Source organism: Gopherus flavomarginatus, chromosome 5 (assembly GCF_025201925.1).
Source record: "Gopherus flavomarginatus isolate rGopFla2 chromosome 5, rGopFla2.mat.asm, whole genome shotgun sequence".
Taxonomy (NCBI): Eukaryota; Metazoa; Chordata; order Testudines; family Testudinidae; genus Gopherus; species Gopherus flavomarginatus.
The window spans coordinates 91,858,952-91,878,449 of record NC_066621.1 but is presented as its reverse complement, the minus strand read 5'-3'; the positions used below and the strand labels follow the sequence as shown (position 1 = coordinate 91,878,449).

The following is a 19,498-nucleotide window of genomic DNA, read 5'->3' as shown; positions in this document are numbered from 1 at the left end:
AATGGGTTTAAAATGGTTATGCCCACTGGCTTAGCAGTGAGGGCTCAGTTGTGCCCTCACTTACAACCATGCAACCTGCTTTAATATCTCAGTAGGCTTCTGCATAGGGTGAGGGCAGAATGCAGCCACCCATTGTTAAGCTGTGTTGAGGGAACTTGATTGAAAACAGTTCAAACTAATATAGCTCAGTCCTCAGTGTGGATGGGCCCCATCCAAGGCCTGGTGTGCACTAGCCTTTTTCCTTTTAAAGCATTCCACCATTGCTAACAGCAGTCCAGCTCCACCACTGGGAGTCCGAGTGACGACAAGGTCCCATGGAGTCTTTAGTCAACATGCCACCCTGTGCCTGCCCTGCTCAGGGTTAGACAGCATGGAAGTCACTGGCTAACAGCAGTTAGCTTCACTGGCCACTGTCCAAGCAATAATTTATAGACACAGACCAAGATTAAATTTTCTGACTACCGCTCCCCTGACATCCTTAAGGGCATGCAAGCTTGTTTATATTCCACCTGCAGCATGTCTTGATATTGCCCAGTTCATGTCAATGGTCTGCTGATTTTAATGGCTAAGGATGATATTTATTATCCTCTTCATGAGTGATCTCAAACATCCAGCTCCTGTGCTGATGTAAGAGAGATGGACATCCCTGGCATGTTTCCACGTTCCATTCACTAGAAAGGACATTCCACAGAGACAAGGCTGCTGCATTTTATTACAGTAGCTGTATTTAGAATGGTTCTTCCAGTTTGAGAGACAACACTGGTTCCAGCGGTGTTTCCCATTTTAACTACAGAGAATTGCTTTCCAGCTGGTAGAAACTTTTTAAGCATAAGCCCCTATAAGTATTTTTAAATTGTTGCTATTTAAGACAGTTCAGACAGTTGCTACACACCTAAAGATGTAGATGAAGAGAAATATTTACACTGTTGTCAATTTTTAAACGTTGAGCTCCTGCAGCTGCACTTGGGATATTCTTTGGGCAGCAAACGCAGTGACACTGAATAAGTGACCGCATGCTTTTATTACCGTTCTTGCATCTTATGACATTATTCAGTATTAAAATAGAAGAGCAGAGACAAATACAATAGAAAGCAAACAACTACCCAGAAACTCTGTGACTATTTGGAGAAAAGGAAGTGGGGGAAGTGAAGAGAAATTGCTGTGGATTTTACTCCAAAATTTCCTATAGATTTCTAATGCCCTTGCACATGTGCTACCTTGATTGTGATTATTTATTACTCATACAGACCTTCAAACCATGCCCTCCCTCCCCCGCCCCCCCAAATAAAAATACATCCAAAATGCACAACTTTGCATAGCCCCTTTTTCTTCTTGCTTAGCTATGGCCCTGGAGACAAAGATCTACCTTCATATTCTATCACACCATTCACCAGCGGGTCTCAAAGCACTTCATAAAAATGAAGCTTTGCAATGCCCTCTGCAGGGCGGATAGTATTATCTCCATTTTACCCAGGTGGGGATTATCCATGAGTCTGAGAAGTGCTGCAACAAAAAGGTCAATTAACTTTCTTGAGGCCACATTACAAGTCAGTGGACAAGGCAGGGAAAGAACCCAGGCGTTCCTATGCCACCCATTAGTGAATATTCTCATTAAATACTACCTTAGCTATAGCTCCTTCCCCTAACCTGATGGGGGATGCCTATGCAACACACAAAAGTTGTCTCTGCTCCAGCTACTCCTTCTTACCCTTGTGATATCCTGCCTATTAGAGGCATTTTCAAATCAACAGTAGAGAGAGAAACAGAAATGAAAGGCTCCTACATTCTTTCCAGCTTTCAATCACGTTTCCAGAGCAATTGGGCTGGAAAGGTTGCTCACTGGTGAGCTCTGCTATGAATAGAAGCAATGAATAAATTACTGCAGCTGACAAATTAGAGCTGTAGAGCTTCTCCAGCAAGAGGGAAGGGTTCACAGAGAAAGCAGTGCAGTGAAAATCCATTCCCCATCCCTGTACCCAGGAGAAAAAGATCCAGCCTGCACAGGCTGCCTCTGGAACACATTCCCCTGCAGAAGATTCCAGTCTTGCTCTTCTAGGAGCTACTACCACACTCTGCAAGAACAGGACCAGACTTTGCCAGACGGGGAAGGGATTTTCTTGAATCATAATGGCTAAATGGCCTGAGTTTTATTGCTTGGAGAACTCAGCCAGGAATGGATCATCAAGTAGCATGTAAACCGTCCGAAAAGTGCAAAGACAATATCCACCTTCTGAAGCAGCAGTCTAAGGGCTAACGGTAAATTAATTAATTTCCACTCTATACTTTAATGTGTCTAGGAATTGTGTGTTTTTGCAGACACCGGGTCTGATCCTAATGGGAGTCTCCAGATGGCTTGCTCCAGATTTATTTGTGCGTGTGTATAGGAGCTTGGAGAACAAGGAGCACAGAAGGTTGGGCACCAGTAAATCTGGTTCCTAAGTCTGGCATATGGAATGAAATGTGTCCTCCTGATACATGGTTAGAATGGCAAGGACTTACTGGGGGATCAGAGGAGTCATTTCAACTTGTGAAATAGTTTATTTAAAGAACACCACGCTGACCTCACTTCCTCCTTATGTCCCCCTGTGCAGCCCCCATTCATGTGTGCAGCTGGCAGCTGCAGGTATGACAGGAAACATGGCTGGCTGTCCGATGCTTTAACAAGGCCAAGAAACCTGGGGGTTTTCCCTGCTCTGCCACTGATTCAATTGGTGTCCTTGGATGAATCAGGTAGCCTCTCTGTGTTTGTTTTCCCATCTCTAAGACAGGAGTGCTATTTTGGAACATTGTGAAACTTAATTAATTTGTGGTTGTAAACATAACAGAGGAATTGCCCTACCAGATCAGAGTCTACCTAGTCCAGTATCCTGCACTGACTGTGATCAGCAACAGGTGCTTCAGAGTAAGGCACAAGACAGCCCCTTCTGGAATAACATATCCACAGGAAAAGCTTCTTCCAAACTCCCATGAGTCAGAGGAGGGCTTAGCCCTGAAGAATGAGGGTTTATAACCCTTCTTAAGCTTTGTCTATACTGTGCAGTAGGGGATACGAGTCCCCTGCTCATGTACACATGCTTAAGCTAGATTGATGAGAGCTAGTGTGAGTACAACTAGCAGTGTAGCCACTGTAGTATGGGTAGCAGCAGCAGAGGTACAGCTTGGCTATGCCGAGTACAAATGCACCAGACCCCTGTGGACATGCACATGGCATGACTAAGCTATGCCTATGCTACTGCAGTTACGCAGCTCTTTATACTCATGCTAGTTCAATGAGAGCTAGAATGTGTATGCGAGCGGAGGAATCACACCTCTTGCTCATAGCGTAGATGTAACCCTAGAGGGAAAAAAATGAATTCTTTGTAACATCACTGGGGATGTTCTCACTGGGTGTATATAAACACCTAATTGTTTTGAATCCTGCTAAGCTCTTGGCCTCAGTAGCATCTTGTGGCAATGAGTTCTACAGGCTATTTCATTTTATCAGTTTTAAATTAGCTGCCTTTCATTTTCATTGACTGTGCCTTTGTTCTCATAGTGTGGGAAAGGCTAAGGAAGCTAGAGAGGAGTCAAGGAATCCAATTGGAAGTTTTGGAAAGCTAGAAAATAGTGAAAGGTTTTTATTCTTGAAATCAATTGGCTCTGTTTCATGGCTATTCACTGAAAGCCATGAGACAGAGGCTGATATTGTGTCATGCATGAAATATTAGCCAGCCATCAATGTGGATATTAGAGGGGTTATTTTAGACCTAAAAATAAGGAGAGTGCTTTGAATTCCTTGGGCAGAAAGGTGCAAACTATTAAAAATATGATCCTTGACAAAATAGCCTTCAGCTGCACTCAGTACTAGATGGTAAGAGCTCTGGCCTGAAGAAGAGAAGGTACTGACTGCAGGAAAGGGGAGTGTTGGATGTGATGTTTACTTGCACTGGATTTGCATTGTTTCAGGCTTTTGAACTGGCTTCCTTCCTCACTTTGCCAACCACACCAGGAAGAAGGGATGGCTAAGCTCACAGCAACAATTAATAACACCAGAGGAGTCTATGGGAGCCCAGAATCCTGGAACCCAAAGCACACTGAGAATACCTCCTTGCCCAACTTTACACTGACTTTCACGTTTCGCCAACGGGCCACTGACCAAGCACTGAATGGAATCCTCATTGCTGTCCTCAGCATTGTCATGGTGTCACTGGGGTGCACCATGCAGCTCTCCAAGATCAAGACTCACTTCTGGAAACCTAAAGGGGTGGCCGTTGCTGTGGTGGCTCAGTATGGCATAATGCCTCTGACAGCCTTTGCCCTGGGAAAGCTCTTCCATTTGGGACCTATTGAGTCTCTGGCTGTGCTCATCTGTGGTTGCTGTCCAGGTGGAAACCTCTCAAACATTTTTAGTCTGGCATCAAAAGGAGATATGAACCTGAGGTAAGGAGAGCTCAGTACAACCTCACCATTGTCACTGGCCAGGCCATTTCAGTTGGGAGACTAGTCTACAGTCTAACTTATTAGCTCTCTCAATTCTAATGCTTCAGGCAGGAAGAAATTTGGTATTGTACCTAAAGTATTTTTAGAGTACTCGTCAGCTTGGTGCTAATGCTGTTTAGTCACTATTGGCCCAGAGCAGCGCTCTGGCACCTAAAATCTAGAATAGAGCTGCACTCCAGCACTTGGGGTCACACCACCACTAAGATTTGACCTGGCTACCCCTCCATAATGCCAGCCAGAGCAGTGGCCAAGACAAATTTCAGAGGTGGTGTGACCTGACGTGCCAGGTTGAAACACTGCTCAAATTTAGCCCAGCCACCAATGTTCCTTCATGTGTACCAGTAAACAACCTCATGTGGCTGGGAGTGTGACCGATGCCTGGGTTGGGCTCTCCTGCCAGAACCCACTGCAGCTACTCTTGGCACTGGGGAAACCTCAAACCAGCAGGGAGGAGGAAGAGAAGGAGCAGAGCAGGGTGGAAGGGAGCCCAGCCAGCAGCTGGGTCCTGTTCTGCCTGCTGAGCCCTCCTGCCAGAATGCATAGAAGCTACTCTTGGTGCTGCTACTCTGGAAACCAGCAGGAAGCTGAGAGCCAGCCAGCAGGGAGGAGTGAAGTGGGCAGAGGATGAAACACCATCCCAGGAAACCAAGGTGCAGACTTAAGCCAGCAAGGAAGGTAAGGAGCAATGTGGTGGTAGACAGAGAACTAGGAGAGTTTCCACTGGTCTTGCAGTTAGGACCCAGGAATTAAAAACCTGCACAGATTATAGCTTTAGGAGGAAAGAAACACTCAACAGAGGAAGACAAATTGTGTATTTTTGTTGGTGCCATAAGAAGAATTGATTTCAATACCTTACCTGTGGCATGCTCATTATAGATTCATAGATTCATAGACTCTAGGACTGGAAGGGACCTCGAGAGGTCATCGAGTCCAGTCCCCTGCCCTCATGGCAGGACCAAATATTGTCTAGACCATCCCTAATAGACATTTTATTAGTCTTGTTACTCAGCACAGTACTGGACTACAAGCTACATTTCAAAGAACTCGATGTGAATTTAAACCTCTTCAACCCAAAATTCAACCAAATGGAAGATGTTGTGACCAATTACAAATTGACTGGGTAATTAAATGAATAGAGTAGGGAGACAAAGATCTATCTAAGGATGATGAAGATATAATGATAAATTAAAGCGAAATAGGAGTGGTCCCTGTTCTCTCAGCCTTTCATTAACAAATTCAACTGGTTGACATAAAATAAGGGTCTATCATGGGATGTTTGATTAGTTAGTTGGTTGTTTTAATAGTGCTTTTTATTGTGGTAGAATTTATTTTTATTGCATGGAAATGTGGATCCTTGTGTTTGGTCCTGTGACACAGAGACCACATTTTCAAGAGTGGGCTGCATATTTGTAACAGCCTTGTTTGCATCTGGTGCCCAGTCACATAATTTGTGAATGCAAAAAAGCAAAAGCTCTATGTGCTCAAAAATTGCAAGTTTGTCCATGGGCAAAACTGTAGGTTCAGATATAAAGATTTGGGGCTTGATCCCCATTGCATTAACTCCCCTTTTATAGTGGTGTAACTCTATTCATTTAGTTCAAGTAGAGTTACACCAGCTTGAATCTGGAGTAACACAATAGTGACTCATGGCCATGGCTGAGACCCTTTTGAAAATTCAGCCAATTCAGCATAAATTCACATGCCACAGATGCTTATGAGCAATTGCTGAAATTAACTAAGGAAAAGTGGCACTTCTCCCTATTAGCTCTCTGCCATTAAGCAAAGTGTCCCATAGTGCATCTTTATCAATGAACTCATCAAAATGTCAAGATTTTCTAGCAGACCCTTTTGTGCACCATGATTTAGAATCCACTCAGCATAGATTTTCCCATGTGACTACCATGCAAGACCACCAAATGGCAAAATACTGATCAAAATGACTGGAAGTTAGCTAATGTAATGCCAATATTTAAAAAGGGCTCTAGAGGTGATCCCGGCAATTACAGACCGGTAAGTCTAACGTTGGTACCGGGCAAATTAGTCGAAACAATCGTAAAGAATAAAATTGTCAGACACATAGAAAAACATAAACTGTTGAGCAATAGTCAACATGGTTTCTGTAAAGGGAAATCGTGTCTTACTAATCTATTTGAGTTCTTTGAAGGGGTCAACAAACAAGGGGGATCCAGTGGACTTAGTGTACTTAGATTTCCAGAAAGCCTTTGACAAGGTCCCTCACCAAAGGCTCTTACGTAAATTAAGCTGTCATGGTATAAAAGGGAAGGTCCTTTCATGGATTGAGAACTGGTTAAAAGACAGGGAACAAAGGGTAGGAATTAATGGTGAATTCTCAGAATGGAGAGGGGTAACTAGTGGTGTTCCCCAAGGGTCAGTCCTAGGACCAATCCTATTCAATTTATTCATAAATGATCTGGAGAAAGGGGTAAACAGTGAGGTGGCAAAGTTTGCAGATGATACTAAACTACTCAAGATAGTTAAGACCAAAGCAGATTGTGAAGAACTTCAAAAAGATCTCACAAAATTAAGTGATTGGGCAACAAAATGGCAATTGAAATTTAATGTGGATAAATGTAAAGTAATGCACACTGGAAAAAATAACCCCAACTATACATACAATATGATGGAGGCTAATTTAGCTACAACGAGTCAGGAAAAAGATCTTGGAGTCATCGTGGATAGTTCTCTGAAGTTGTCCACGCAGTGTGCAGAGGCGGTCAAAAAAGCAAAAGGATGTTAGGAATCATTTAAAAGGGGATAGAGAATAAGACTGAGAATATATTATTGCCCTTACGTAAATCCATGGTACGCCCATATCTTGAATACTGTGTACAGATGTGGTCTCCTTACCTCAAAAAAGATATTCTAGCACTAGAAAAGGTTCAGAAAAGGGCAACTAAAATGATTAGGGGTTTGGAGAGGGTCTCATATGAGGAAAGATTAAAGAGGCTAGGACTCTTCAGCCTGGAAAAGAGGAGACTAAGGGGGGATATGATAGAAGTATATAAAATCATGAGTGATGTTGAGAAAGTGGATAAGGAAAAGTTATTTACTTATTCCCATAATACAAGAACTAGGGGTCACCAAATGAAATTAACAGGCAGCAGATTTAAAACAAATAAAAGGAAGTTCTTCTTCACGCAGCACACAGTCAACTTGTGGAACTCCTTACCTGAGGAGGTTGTGAAGGCTAGGACTATAACAGTGTTTAAAAGAGAACTGGATAAATTCATGGTGGCGAAGTCCATAAATGGCTATTAGCCAGGATGGGTAAAGAATGGTGTCCCTAGCCTCTGTTCGTCAGAGGCTGGAGAAGGATGGCAGGAGAGAGATCACTTGATCATTGCCTGTTAGGTTCACTTCCTCTGGGGCACCTGGCATTGGCCACTGTCGGTAGACAGATACTGGGCTAGATGGACCTTTGGTCTGACCCAGTATGGCCTTTCTTATGTTCTTAACCATTTCATGATACTTTTCCTAAGGAGATGATTTAGAAGCAATAATAAGAGAGGGTCAGAAATTCAGGAGGCAAGTCACCAATGGGGAATATGTCCTGTGAAGATCTTATGAAAACAGTGAAATGCTTCATAGAATAAGCGGAAAAATATTACAAATTGAGGAGAGGCCGCAGATAGTTCTTCTCTCCTCAGCTTTTTTGTTTATTTTTAAGATAGCATTATAATCTGAATCCTCTTAAAACACACCAAGTTTTCAAGTTGAGAGTCACTTCTTTCCAAGCTACCATAATATGCAGTAGAGCCAATCTACCTTTCTTCTAAAAGGTTATGTGATAAATTTAATAAGTGGATGTGAAATCTGAGTAAAATTCAAGACCAATGTAAAAATGTTCTTCTGGCATCTTAAATGCTTTATTTGAATTTTGCAGAGAATGTTTTACAAAAGGAGTATTTTACATGTTCTGCCAATGAGCTCTTTGACTAATTGCCAATTGCTTTCCCTGTGCCTTGTTACTTAGTTTAAAGATTGCCATAGAGGAGCTGAGTGACACGTGTTTTATATTAGAACAATATGTGTATTTATTATTAATGTGTGAAGTCTCACAATTACTGTTGTACTGATTTTCATTAGATAAATTTACCGGTAAAATGTTAGGTTTCAAAAATGGCTGCTTTATCTTACAGTGACATCACATGCAAGATGGATTTTGGAGACTCTCTCACACATAATAGAATTACCAACTTGAGGGAATTTCTGCAGGGTTCCTGCACTGTACAGTTTAGCACTACATCCTTGCTGTTGCATCATTAGGCGCATAATGGGGTTTTATACCTATTTTTGAAGTGACCAACATAAGCCACTGTTGAGGGCAGAATACTGGTGTAAATGGACCATTGTTTTGTTCCAGAGTGGCAATGCCTACATTTCTCACTCCTTCACCATTCCAGTTATTAGTACTCTTAAAAGACCTCCTGCCATTCCATGTAAATCAAGAGAGTCTTACGGGGCTACCCCCAATAGAAAAAGATAAGCTCCCCAAAAAATTAGACTAGCATTGCCTCAGTCCAATGGCCCTTGTCCAAGATAAAAGAGTGGAAACAACAGCAAGGGAAAGACAGCTGAACTTAGCTTTCTCTGCATAGCTTCTGAACTTTTGCACTTTATGTACATGGATAACAAGAACATCCAGAGTTATAATAGGAAGTATTTAGAAACAAACCAACCCAAGAACTTTGACGATATAAACCCTTGTATTTCAGGGGAAAGCCAGCTTCTAACTAATGGGAGTGGAGAAGAAATTTTCCCTATGGGAAGGTTATTCCATAACTGACTGTTGTGCAGTTTCTTGCACTTTCCTTTAGAGCAACTAGTACCAGCCACTGCTGGAGATAGGATACTAGATTAGCTGGACCACAGGTCTGATGCAGTACGGCAATTTCTATGAACCAAGATGCATACTTATGACTACTTTTTGAGCCTAAAATAGAACTGTCCTTTAACGACTCAGTCTTCCCTTACTTCCATTCCTGTAGGTCCTTTCACCACCTGGTAAAGCTGAAACCTCTGTGAGGGAAAGGGGAGAAATGGGAAAAGTGAGCTGAAATTGTAGATGGATGGATGTGTCCAAGTTAGATAAAGAGATGACTATTCCAACAAAGAATTTTATTCCACTGCTGTTACTTTCTCCCTTCATCTCAGCATTGTGATGACCACATGCTCAACGCTCCTGGCACTTGGGCTGATGCCTCTTCTACTGTATCTTTACTCAAGAGGGATGTACCAGGGCAACCTAGAGGGCAAAGTACCTTACAAGGGAATAGTCATCTCCTTGGCCATGATGCTCATTCCCTGCACCATTGGCATCTTCCTGAAGGAGAAGAAGCCACAGTATGCTCGCCTCATCATCAAGGTAAGAAATGACATTATCCTGTGGTAATCACCTTTCTCTAAGGGCCTCGAAGCAATTTACAAACATTTCATCTCATGCTGCCTATGAGATAATTAGTATCTGTACCCCTGATTTACAGATGGGAAAACTGAAGCTTCTTCTTAAGTAGCTTCTTCTAAGTCAGGGGTAGGCAATCTATGGCACGTGTGCCAAAGGCGGCATGCAAGTTGATTTTCCGTGGCACTCACACTGCCCAGGTCCTGGCCACTGGTCTGGGGGTCTCTGCATTTTAATTTAATTTTAAATGAAGCTTCTTAAACATTTTAAAAACCTTATTTACTTTACATACAATAATAGTTTAGTTATATATTACAGACTTATAGAAAGAGACCTTCTAAAAACGTTAAAATTTATTACTGGCACGCGAAACCTTAAATTCAAGTGAATAAATGAAGACTTGGCACACCACTTCTGAAAGATTGCCAACCCCTGTTCTAAGTCATGCCCCAAACCACTGAAAGAGCTGAGGACAGGACCCAAGAATACTTACTCCCAGTTCCCTGCTCTAACCACTGGACAACACTCTCTTACCAATCCATTGCCTTGCACAAAATGTTCTCCTACTCTGCGGAGAGCTCAGATGCCTGCCAACACAGGACAAGAGGAAAGCCTCCAAGCCACTAACTAGGGCTTTGTGGCAATCATCCAGAAGCACCTGGGGCAGATCACCAGCATCTACTTATGCCTAGAAAAAACAGCAACATATTCCATCTCAGTAGTGCCTGTGTTCTAACTGTGAGTAAAGGCGTTCCAACAGAGTCTGTTAAGTGCTTTGAGATGAAGGCACTATATTATTACAGGTAGGAAGGTGTCATTCTAACAGACAATAGGACAGCTACTTACAAACATCTTGGCTAATTTTAATGGGGATTTTTGTCTTGTCTTTCCCAACTCCTGATCCACTTTTATTTCAGGCAGGGATGATTGTGTTGCTTGTATCATCTGTTCCAATAATCGCTCTGTTTGTGACAAGTGTTGGAAACAGTTTTTTGATCATCTTCTCACCACCCCTACTGGGAATGTCTGCCTTGATGCCTTTTATTGGTTTCCTGCTTGGCTACATGCTATCTTCACTTTTCAAGCTCAATGACAGGTAGGTCCCTCTACATCTCTGTAGCAGGGCAATTACACCCCGTCCCCATTTGGGGAGAGGGGTAAAGCCATCACGGCCCTGCAGGAAGTCTGCCTGCCTGCCCTTATCCTCAGGGCAGTATAGCCCAATGGCCAGAGTCAATATGCTCACTCTTGTCATTGGGTCAGTATGGCTGAGTAGCCAAAGTCAATATAGTTGTCCTTGATGTAAGGGCAATATGTCCTAATGGCTAAAGTCAATGGAACCCCCTCCTCAGTGGGGTCGTGTGGCCCAATGGCCAGAATCAATATGGCTGCCCTCCTCAGCAGGGCTGAGTGGTCTAGTGGACAGTTGAGGGAATAGGCAGCCACCTAGGGGTGGGTGGCAGCCAGGATAGGGGGATATAGGACCTCCAGGCTCCACCAGGTCCCAGCCCAGGGCTCTGACAGTGGCAAGTGTGATTGTCACAGAGTCAGCAGGGATCTGACCGAAACACACTGGCTCAAGATCCAGTTTGATAAGCAGTCCACTGTCTAGTTCACCTGGGCTACTTCCTACCATATTCCCCGATGCTGTGGTCTAGACGTCTTTCAGGTCTCCCAGTTCCTCAGTGTGCAGTTTCCAAAAGCTCCGGCCTCCCTTGGGCATCCACAGATATCCAGGCATCTGCCTGGATCTCAGTGCCTCTGGCTTCAGTGTTCTGGGGTTCCAGCTGCTCCCGGGCTGGAGCCTGCGAGATGCGTCCTTCCTTTCCGGCAGTCAGCCTAGAATGAGCTGGGTTGCTCCATTTTATACTGCAGCAGCTGCTGGAGCCAGGGCCGCCCAGAGGATTCAGGGGGCCTTGGGTCCTCGGCGGTGGGGGTCCCCGCTTTGGCAGTAATTCGGAGGCGGGGGTCCTTCTGCTCCGGGACCCACCGCTGAAGTGCCCCGAAGACCTGTGGCAGGGGGTCCCCACCACCGAATTACTGCTGAAGACCCAGCTCTTCGGCGGTGGGTCCTGGGGTGAAAGGACCCCCTGCCGTGGGTCTTCGGGGCACTTCAGCAGCGGGTCCTGGGGCGGAAGGACCCCCCCCATACCAAATTACCGCCAAAGACCTGGAGCGGAAGAAGCTCCGGGGGCCCTGGGCCACGTGAGAGTTTTCCAGGTACCCCGGAGCAAGTGAAGGACCCCGCTCCAGGGGCCCCAAAAAACTCTCATGGGGGCCCCTACAGGGCCCAGGTCAAATTGCCCCATTTCCCCCCCCCCCCCCGGGCTGCTCTGGTTGGAGCACGCCCAACAGGGCCAAAGGGGCATAGTTTCCTCTGCCCAGAGTTTGGGGTTAACTCCTTGTCCAGTGCAGGGCAAATATACCCCATCACAATCCCTTATCAGTTATCACACACTCACTCCTAGGAAAGGGGACTGAGTACAAAAGAATGACACTGGAATCTTTAGATGCGCTGAATGAGTTGCTTTCAGCACGGAGGCTCTGACGCACTCTGATAACTGAACTTTGAACATGATCTCCCAGCGCTGATGCTAGAAGCCTGAGCACAGATGAGAGAAGCTGTCTACACAGATCCCCACACTCACCCGCCAAAAATGTGATTTTGTAGTGATTAAATGGTGCCAGCAGCAACCCTGGAGATTGACAGTTGTTGTTTAACTACAGGAAAACACATGAATACAGGCAGTGATAGTGCAAGCTACCTCTGTACCAAGTTCCTGCAACAGGCTATCAAGGGCCACACAGGCGGGGAAAGGTGCCTCTCCCCCGGTCCTGGAGTTGCCTTGGCAGAGAGAGGCGGTGTTCCGCAGCACCAGGCTGCTGCAGCAAGACAGGGCTGGGGGGAGTCCTCTCACCCCGCCGCAGCCCCTGGGCAGCCTGAACCCCAAACCCCGCATCCTCAACCCCACCCCAGAACCTGCACCCCCAGCCAGAGCCCTCACCCCCCTGTACCCCAACCCTCTGCCCCAGCCCTGGGACCCCTCCCACACTCCAAACCCCTCGGCCCCACCTCCACCACACGTCACCTCCATATTGGTGCACATAACAAAATTAATTCTGCACATGGATGTAAAAAATTAGAGGGAACATGGCCTCTGTATCGTCCCTAGCCTACATGCCTCAATCCTTACTGGGATGAGAGATGAGTAGAGTCTCATGGACCAAATCATTCTTTGGCCGTCTTGGGTCTGACAAAAGTTGGACCAATGGCAGAGGCAATTCTGTCAAATGGACATCTGAAGACCCACCAAGTTGTTTCACACAGGCCTCTGAACAAGTTGATAAATGGTTTCACTTTTGGTCACTACAGACCTGCTTATTTCAGAATTCTCAGTTACTGACAATGAAATACGAAAGAGAAAAGTCAGGAGAACTCCCAGGTAGAAAGTGATGGAGAAAAGGGTTAGTGAGTGCTGACAGGACTGACAAAACTCCAACAATTATTCCTATTTTGATAACTGCCTCACACCACAAAGGGAATAACAATATTCAGCTGAAGACACCAGCACAGATTCAAAGTTGGGACCCCACTACACAACTGAATCATCTCTTATCATGCCTTGAGGCCATGGGTAACCCAGCCAAGATAACCCTCCTAACACACACAAACCTTCCCTTACCTTTCCCTGGCAACTTTCTCTGTCCTCACTTTTGAACCAGATTTTTTTCCCCTTGTGGTGGCAGCAGCTCCTTGAGAACCCCAGATTCATGACCACCAATCATTACTAGACAGGATTTTCACCCGTGCACACCACCTCTGTCACTACCTACCGTTGCACACTCTCAAAGGAGTGCTGGACAAAGCACCTCATTCGAATTCTCAGTACTGCTCCAACTGCAGTTTTTTACCAGGGTCAAATGCATAAACAGCTGGGCACCGTGTCTGCAGTTCTGCAATTCACCCCTGTGTTTAACTCTTTCCTGTACAGGTGCAGGCGGACAGTCTGCATGGAGACTGGTTGCCAGAATGTGCAGCTCTGCTCTACCATCCTCAGAGTGGCCTTTGCCCCTGATGTCATTGGACCCCTTTTCTTCTTCCCGTTCCTATACATGGTATTCCAGCTTGGAGAGGGCTTTCTCCTGATACTGGCCTTCAGGGTTCATGAAAAGCTAAAGAAACCAAACGGCAAGTGTAGTTTAACTAAAACCTCTCTCCTGTTCCTACAGGCTTTTCATCTCAAAGTAGTGTATAAACCACACACTGATATCACTGCCCCCATCACTGAACTGCAGCTATCTCTGGGGTGGAACTCAGTTATAGACTCATAGACTTTAAGGTCAGAAGGGACCATTATGATCATCTAGTCTGACCTCCTGCACGATGCAGGTCACACAATCTCACCCATCCACTTCAATAACAAACCCCTAACCTATGTCTGAGTTATTGAAGTCCTCAAATTGTGGTTTGAAGACCTCAAGCTGCAGAGAATCCTCCAGCAAGTGACCCGTACCCCATGCTGCAGAGGAAGGCGAAAAACCTCCAGGGCCTCTGCCAATTTGCCCTGGAGGAAATTCCTTCCCAACCCCAAATATGGCGATCAGCTAAACCCTGAGCATGTGGGCAAGACTCAACAACCAGCACCCAGGAAAGAATTCTCTGTAGTAACTCAGATCCCATCCCATCTAACAACCCATCACACACCACTGGGCATACTTACCTGCTGATAATCAAAGGTCAATTGCCAAATTAATTGCCAAAATTAGGCTATCCCATCATACCATCCCCTCCATAAACTTATCAAGCTGTCTTAAAGCCAGATAGGTCTTTTGCCCTCCTACTAACCTTGGAAGGCTGTTCCAGAACTTCACTCCTCTAATGGTTAGAAACCTTCGTCTAATTTCAAGTCTAAACTTCCTAGTGTCCAGTTTATATCTATTTGTTCTTGTGTCCACATTGGTACTAAGCTTAAATAATTCCTCTCCTGCCCTAGTATTTATCCCTCTGATATATTTATAAAGAGCAATCATATCCCCCCTCAATCTTCTTTTGGTTAGGCTAAACAAGCCAAGCTCTTTGAGTCTCCTTTCATAAGGCAGGTTTTCCATTCCTAGGATCATCCTAGTAGCCTGTCTCTGAACCTGTTCCAGTTTGAATTCATCCTTCTTGAACATGGGAGACCAGAACTGCACACAGTATTCCAGATGAGGTCTCATCGGTGCCTTGTATAACGGTACTAACACCTCCTTATCTTTGCTGGAAATACCTCACCTGATGCATCCTAAAACTCCATTAGCTTTTTTAACGGCCATATCACATTGGCAGCTCAGTCATCCTGTGATCAACCAAAACTCCGAGGTCCTTCTCCTCCTTTGTTATTTCCAACTGACATGTCCCCAATTTATAACTAAAATTCTTGTTATTAATCCCTAAATGCATGACCTTGCACTTTTCACTATTAAATTTCATCCTATTACTGCTACTCCAGTTTACAAAGTCATCCAGATCTTCCTGTAGGATATCCCGGTCCTTCTCTATGTTAGCAACACCTCCCAGCTTTGTGTCCTCCGCAAACTTGATTAGCACATTCCCACTTTTTGTGCCAAGGTCAGTAATAAAAAGATTAAATAAGATTGGTCCCAAAACTGATCCCTGAGGAACTCCATTAGTAAGCTCCTTCCAGCCTGACAGTTCACCTTTCAGTGCTACCTGTTGTAGTCTCCCCTTTAACCAGTTCCTTATCCACCTTTCAATTTTCATATTGATCCCCATCTTTTCCCATTTAACTAATAATTCCCCATGTGGAACTGTATCAAATGCCTTACTGAAATTGAGGTAAATTAGATCCACTGTGTTTCCTTTGTCTAAAAAATGTTACCTTCTCAAAGAAGATCAGGTTGGTTCGGCACGATCTACCTTTTGTAAAACCATGTTGTATTTTGTCCCAACTACCATTGACCTCAGTGTCCTTAACTACTTTCTCCTTCAAATTTTTTTCCAAGATCTTACATACTACAGATGTCAAACTAAGAGGCCTATAGTTACTCGGATTACTTTATTTCCCCTTTCTTAAAAATAGGAACCATGTTAGCAATTCTCCAGTCGTACAGTACAACCCGAGTTTACTGATTCATTAAAAATTCTTGGTAATGGGCTTGCAATTTCATGTGCCAGTTCCTTTAATATTCTTGGATGAAGATTATCTGGGCCCTCCGATTTTGTCCCATTAAGCTGTTCAAGTTTGGCTTCTACCTCGGATGTGATAATATCTACCTCCATATCCTCATGCCCATTTGTCATCCTACCATTATCCCTAAGCTCCTCATTAAAGACCTAGGCAAAGTATTTGTTTAGATATTGGGCAATGCGTAGATTATCCTTAACCTCCATTCCATCCTCAGTGTTTGGCGGTCCCATTTCTTTCTTTGTTTTCTTCTTATTTATATGGCTATAGAGCCTTTTACTATTGGTTTTAATTCCCTTTGCAAGGTCCAACTCTACATAGCTTTTGGCCTTTCTCACTTTATCCCTACATGATCTGACCTCAATAAGGTAGCTTTCCTTGCTAATCCTACCCATCTTCCACTTCTTGTAGGCTTTCTGCTTTTTCTTAATCACTTCTCTGAGATGCTTGCTCATCCAGCTTGGTCTAGAACTCCTGCCTATGACTTTTTCCCCCTTTCTTGGTATGCAGGCTTTTGATAGTTTCTGCAACTTTGACTTGTAAGTAATTCCAGGCCTCCTCTGCCTTTAGATCCATAAGTTCTTCAGTCCAATACACTTCCCTAACTAATTTCCTTAATTCTTTAAAGTTAGCCCTTTTGAAATCAAAAACCCTAGTCCCAGATCAATTTTTGTTTATCTTTCCATCTAGTTTGAACTGAATTAACTCATGATCACTCGAACCAAGGTTGTCCCCTACAACCATTTCTTCTATGAGGTCCTGACTACTCACCAAATCCAAATCTAAAATGGCATCCCCTCTTGTTGGTTCTTCAACTACTTGGTGAAGAAATCCATCAGCTCTCACATTCAGAAAAATCTGAGCCCTATTATTATTACTAGCACTTGTCCTCCAGTCTATATCTGGGAAGTTAAAGTCTCCCATGACCACACAATTCCCATTAGTGTTTACTTCATTAAAAACATTAAAGAGGTCTCTATCCATATCCAAATCAGATCCCGGCGGTCTGTAGCACACCCCAAGCACTGTCTCAGGGGAGGCTCTAGTAGCTTTCTTTACCAATGTGATTTTTGCCCAGACAGAGCCTCCGTCATCTTATAAGGTGATGTGCCAGAGGGTGGAATACTTGAGAAAAGAGCTGTGCAAGTTCTGGCTTAAATCTTTTCCTGTGTTCTTTAAGCTGATGGAAGACACTGGGACTGGAATTGTAGGAACAGCTCTAGTTTTAGGAATCTTAAAAGTGCTTTTCCCTTCCTGCAAACACAAAAGCGTCCTGCACCTGGAGGATATCAACACTACACCTGGGCTTGTGATAAGACACAGAACAAAGGAATCATCTGCCCAGCCAGGCTCTACCAGTGTTGAAATTGCCAGCCATTGCACGCTGGTTCTGCATCTCTCGAATAGTTTAGTTTTGTAGGAGCAGCAAATGTGGCTACCTGAGTCCAAGTCTGGCCTTTAACCCTTTCTAGCACAGGATGGGACCATCTTACCCCATCACAGTGGTCTACAAAAATAAGTTGATTGTGTCATTGAAGTTCTTAATGAACATGAATTCACTTACCTCTGCCAGCTGGTGCTCTTCTGGACCAATATACAGGTTTAGGACAGGAAGCAAAGAATGCTTAGTCCAAATGAGTGGACTGCTTTTTGGTCAGGTTGCAGAAAAGTATTGCAGCTGAGAGGGGAGACTGGTTGGAGTGTGTAAGCAAATTCAGCAGCTGCCTTTATGGTTTAAAAAAAATAAATGCTGTAGGCCAGTTTCATGGCAATAAGGACAGCTGTTCCAGTACTGTACCAATGCAGCTCTCCCTCTGGGGTTCAGGTGGGGAACAACTTCAAAACCCATTGAGCCTTACAGGGACGAACTACTTGGGAGAGCCACTGCCACTCAAGCAGAACATCTAGCAGCCATCTTAGTCCTGCCCCTGCCCTAGCCAGCTGGCTCCACCTACTTTGGGAGGCAGAGCAGAGGTTGTTTTGCACCTTGGGAGTGCAGTAGTGGTTTGTCATATTTTGTAAATGCAGCTAGTTTGCTGATAGACACTTTCTTTTAAATGGAAAAGCAGTGTGCACTGGAAACATATACAAAAAGGTGAAGTTTTCCACTTACTGTTAAATGGACTCTTTTCTAAAAATTCCATGCAAATCAAAGTCTAGTTCATGAAATGACTTGAAACAAAATAGCTCCAGTTTTTTTTTTCGGGGGTGGGGAGGGGAGCTTGCTACTTTTATTTTGCACAGCTGTCTCTTGGGCTTCTTTCAGATCTAGAGGGCAAAGCATCGCTCAATGCAATGTAGGAATCCCTGTATTACAGCAACCATTCATCTTTCCTGCAGCATCACCTTCCAGTGATAGGGGTTGGACAATGGTCTCTTAACTTTTTCCCCCCCCACCTCTTCCTTAGATACAGCAAAAATGATCTACACAGCTGTGGATGATATTGCACAAGAAACAGAACCACCAGCAAAATAGGTGGATACTACAGAAGCACACCTCAGATTCACCCACCAGTGCTCCAGGTTATAGCTTCTGCACCATTTGCTGAACTCCACCAGTTTTGCATGGATTGTGCACCAATGTTGCTTTTAAAACAAAGGTGTGAGCAGATCCTCTTACAGGCCCACTGCCCCCTCTCCTCCATTGGATGTTCTCTAGAAGGGGCACCAAGTGCCACAGGCTATAGCAGGGGTCAGCAACCTTTCAGAAGTGGTGTGCCGAGTCTTCATTTATTTACTCTAATTTAAGGTTTTGTGTGCCAGTAATACATTTTAACGTTTTTAGAAAGTCTTTTTCAATCAGTCTATAATATATATATATATATATATATATATATATATATATATATATATATATATAAACTATTGTTGTATGTAAAGTAAATAAGGTTTTTAAAATATTTAAGAAGTTTCATTTAAAATTAAATTAAAATGCAGAGCCCCCTGGACCGTGGCCAGGACCCAGGCAGTGTGAGTGCCACTGAAAATCAGTTTGCCTGCCACCTTCAGCACACGTGCCATAGGTTGCCTACTCCTGGGCTATAGTTTGAGACTCAGTGGACTAACCAATTTTTGGTCATCTCCAAAACATTCATATTTTGGCTGATGAAGAAATGGTGCAGTCCATCCCAGTGAGCTCTCTCCGACTTTCCCACAACCTCTGTGGGAGAGACCTTGGAACCAATATCATGACATAGCTTATTATTGGTTGCTACCATTAATGGAGCCAGATCCATTCATTCGAGTTGTTTTTCTGTGCACATAGGCTTTTGCCTCTCTCACACAAAACTTTCAGAAGTTCAAGCTAATTTCTCTAATTGACATCTAAAAGCTAGCCTGGAATTTTCTCAACACAGGATCGACAAATGAAAAGTGACCAAACGTAGTTTAGGAGTCCTTTACTACTATCAAT

The 19,498-nt window shown here is 44.1% G+C and overlaps 1 protein-coding gene across 3 annotated transcripts; it reads left to right on the top strand.

The window, feature by feature from the left end:
- Nucleotides 1–782: 782 nt before the first annotated feature.
- On the top strand, nt 783–18,847 carry SLC10A1 (solute carrier family 10 member 1). Of its 3 annotated transcripts, none has more exons than XM_050953583.1 (5): nt 783–4,419; nt 9,655–9,865; nt 10,819–10,997; nt 13,894–14,090; nt 18,495–18,847. In XM_050953583.1, the coding sequence occupies exons 1-5, from the start codon at nt 3,998–4,000 to the stop codon at nt 18,560–18,562; spliced, it is 1,077 nt and encodes a 358-aa protein (XP_050809540.1). In that variant the 5' UTR covers nt 783–3,997; the 3' UTR covers nt 18,563–18,847. The 3 variants fall into 3 exon arrangements, with proteins under 3 accessions (XP_050809540.1, XP_050809539.1, XP_050809538.1); XM_050953582.1 differs by lacking the exon at nt 18,495–18,847 and having other exon boundaries at nt 783–2,256; nt 3,946–4,419; nt 13,894–14,482; XM_050953581.1 differs by lacking the exon at nt 18,495–18,847 and having other exon boundaries at nt 13,894–14,482.
- The last annotated feature ends 651 nt before the right edge of the window (nt 18,848–19,498 follow it).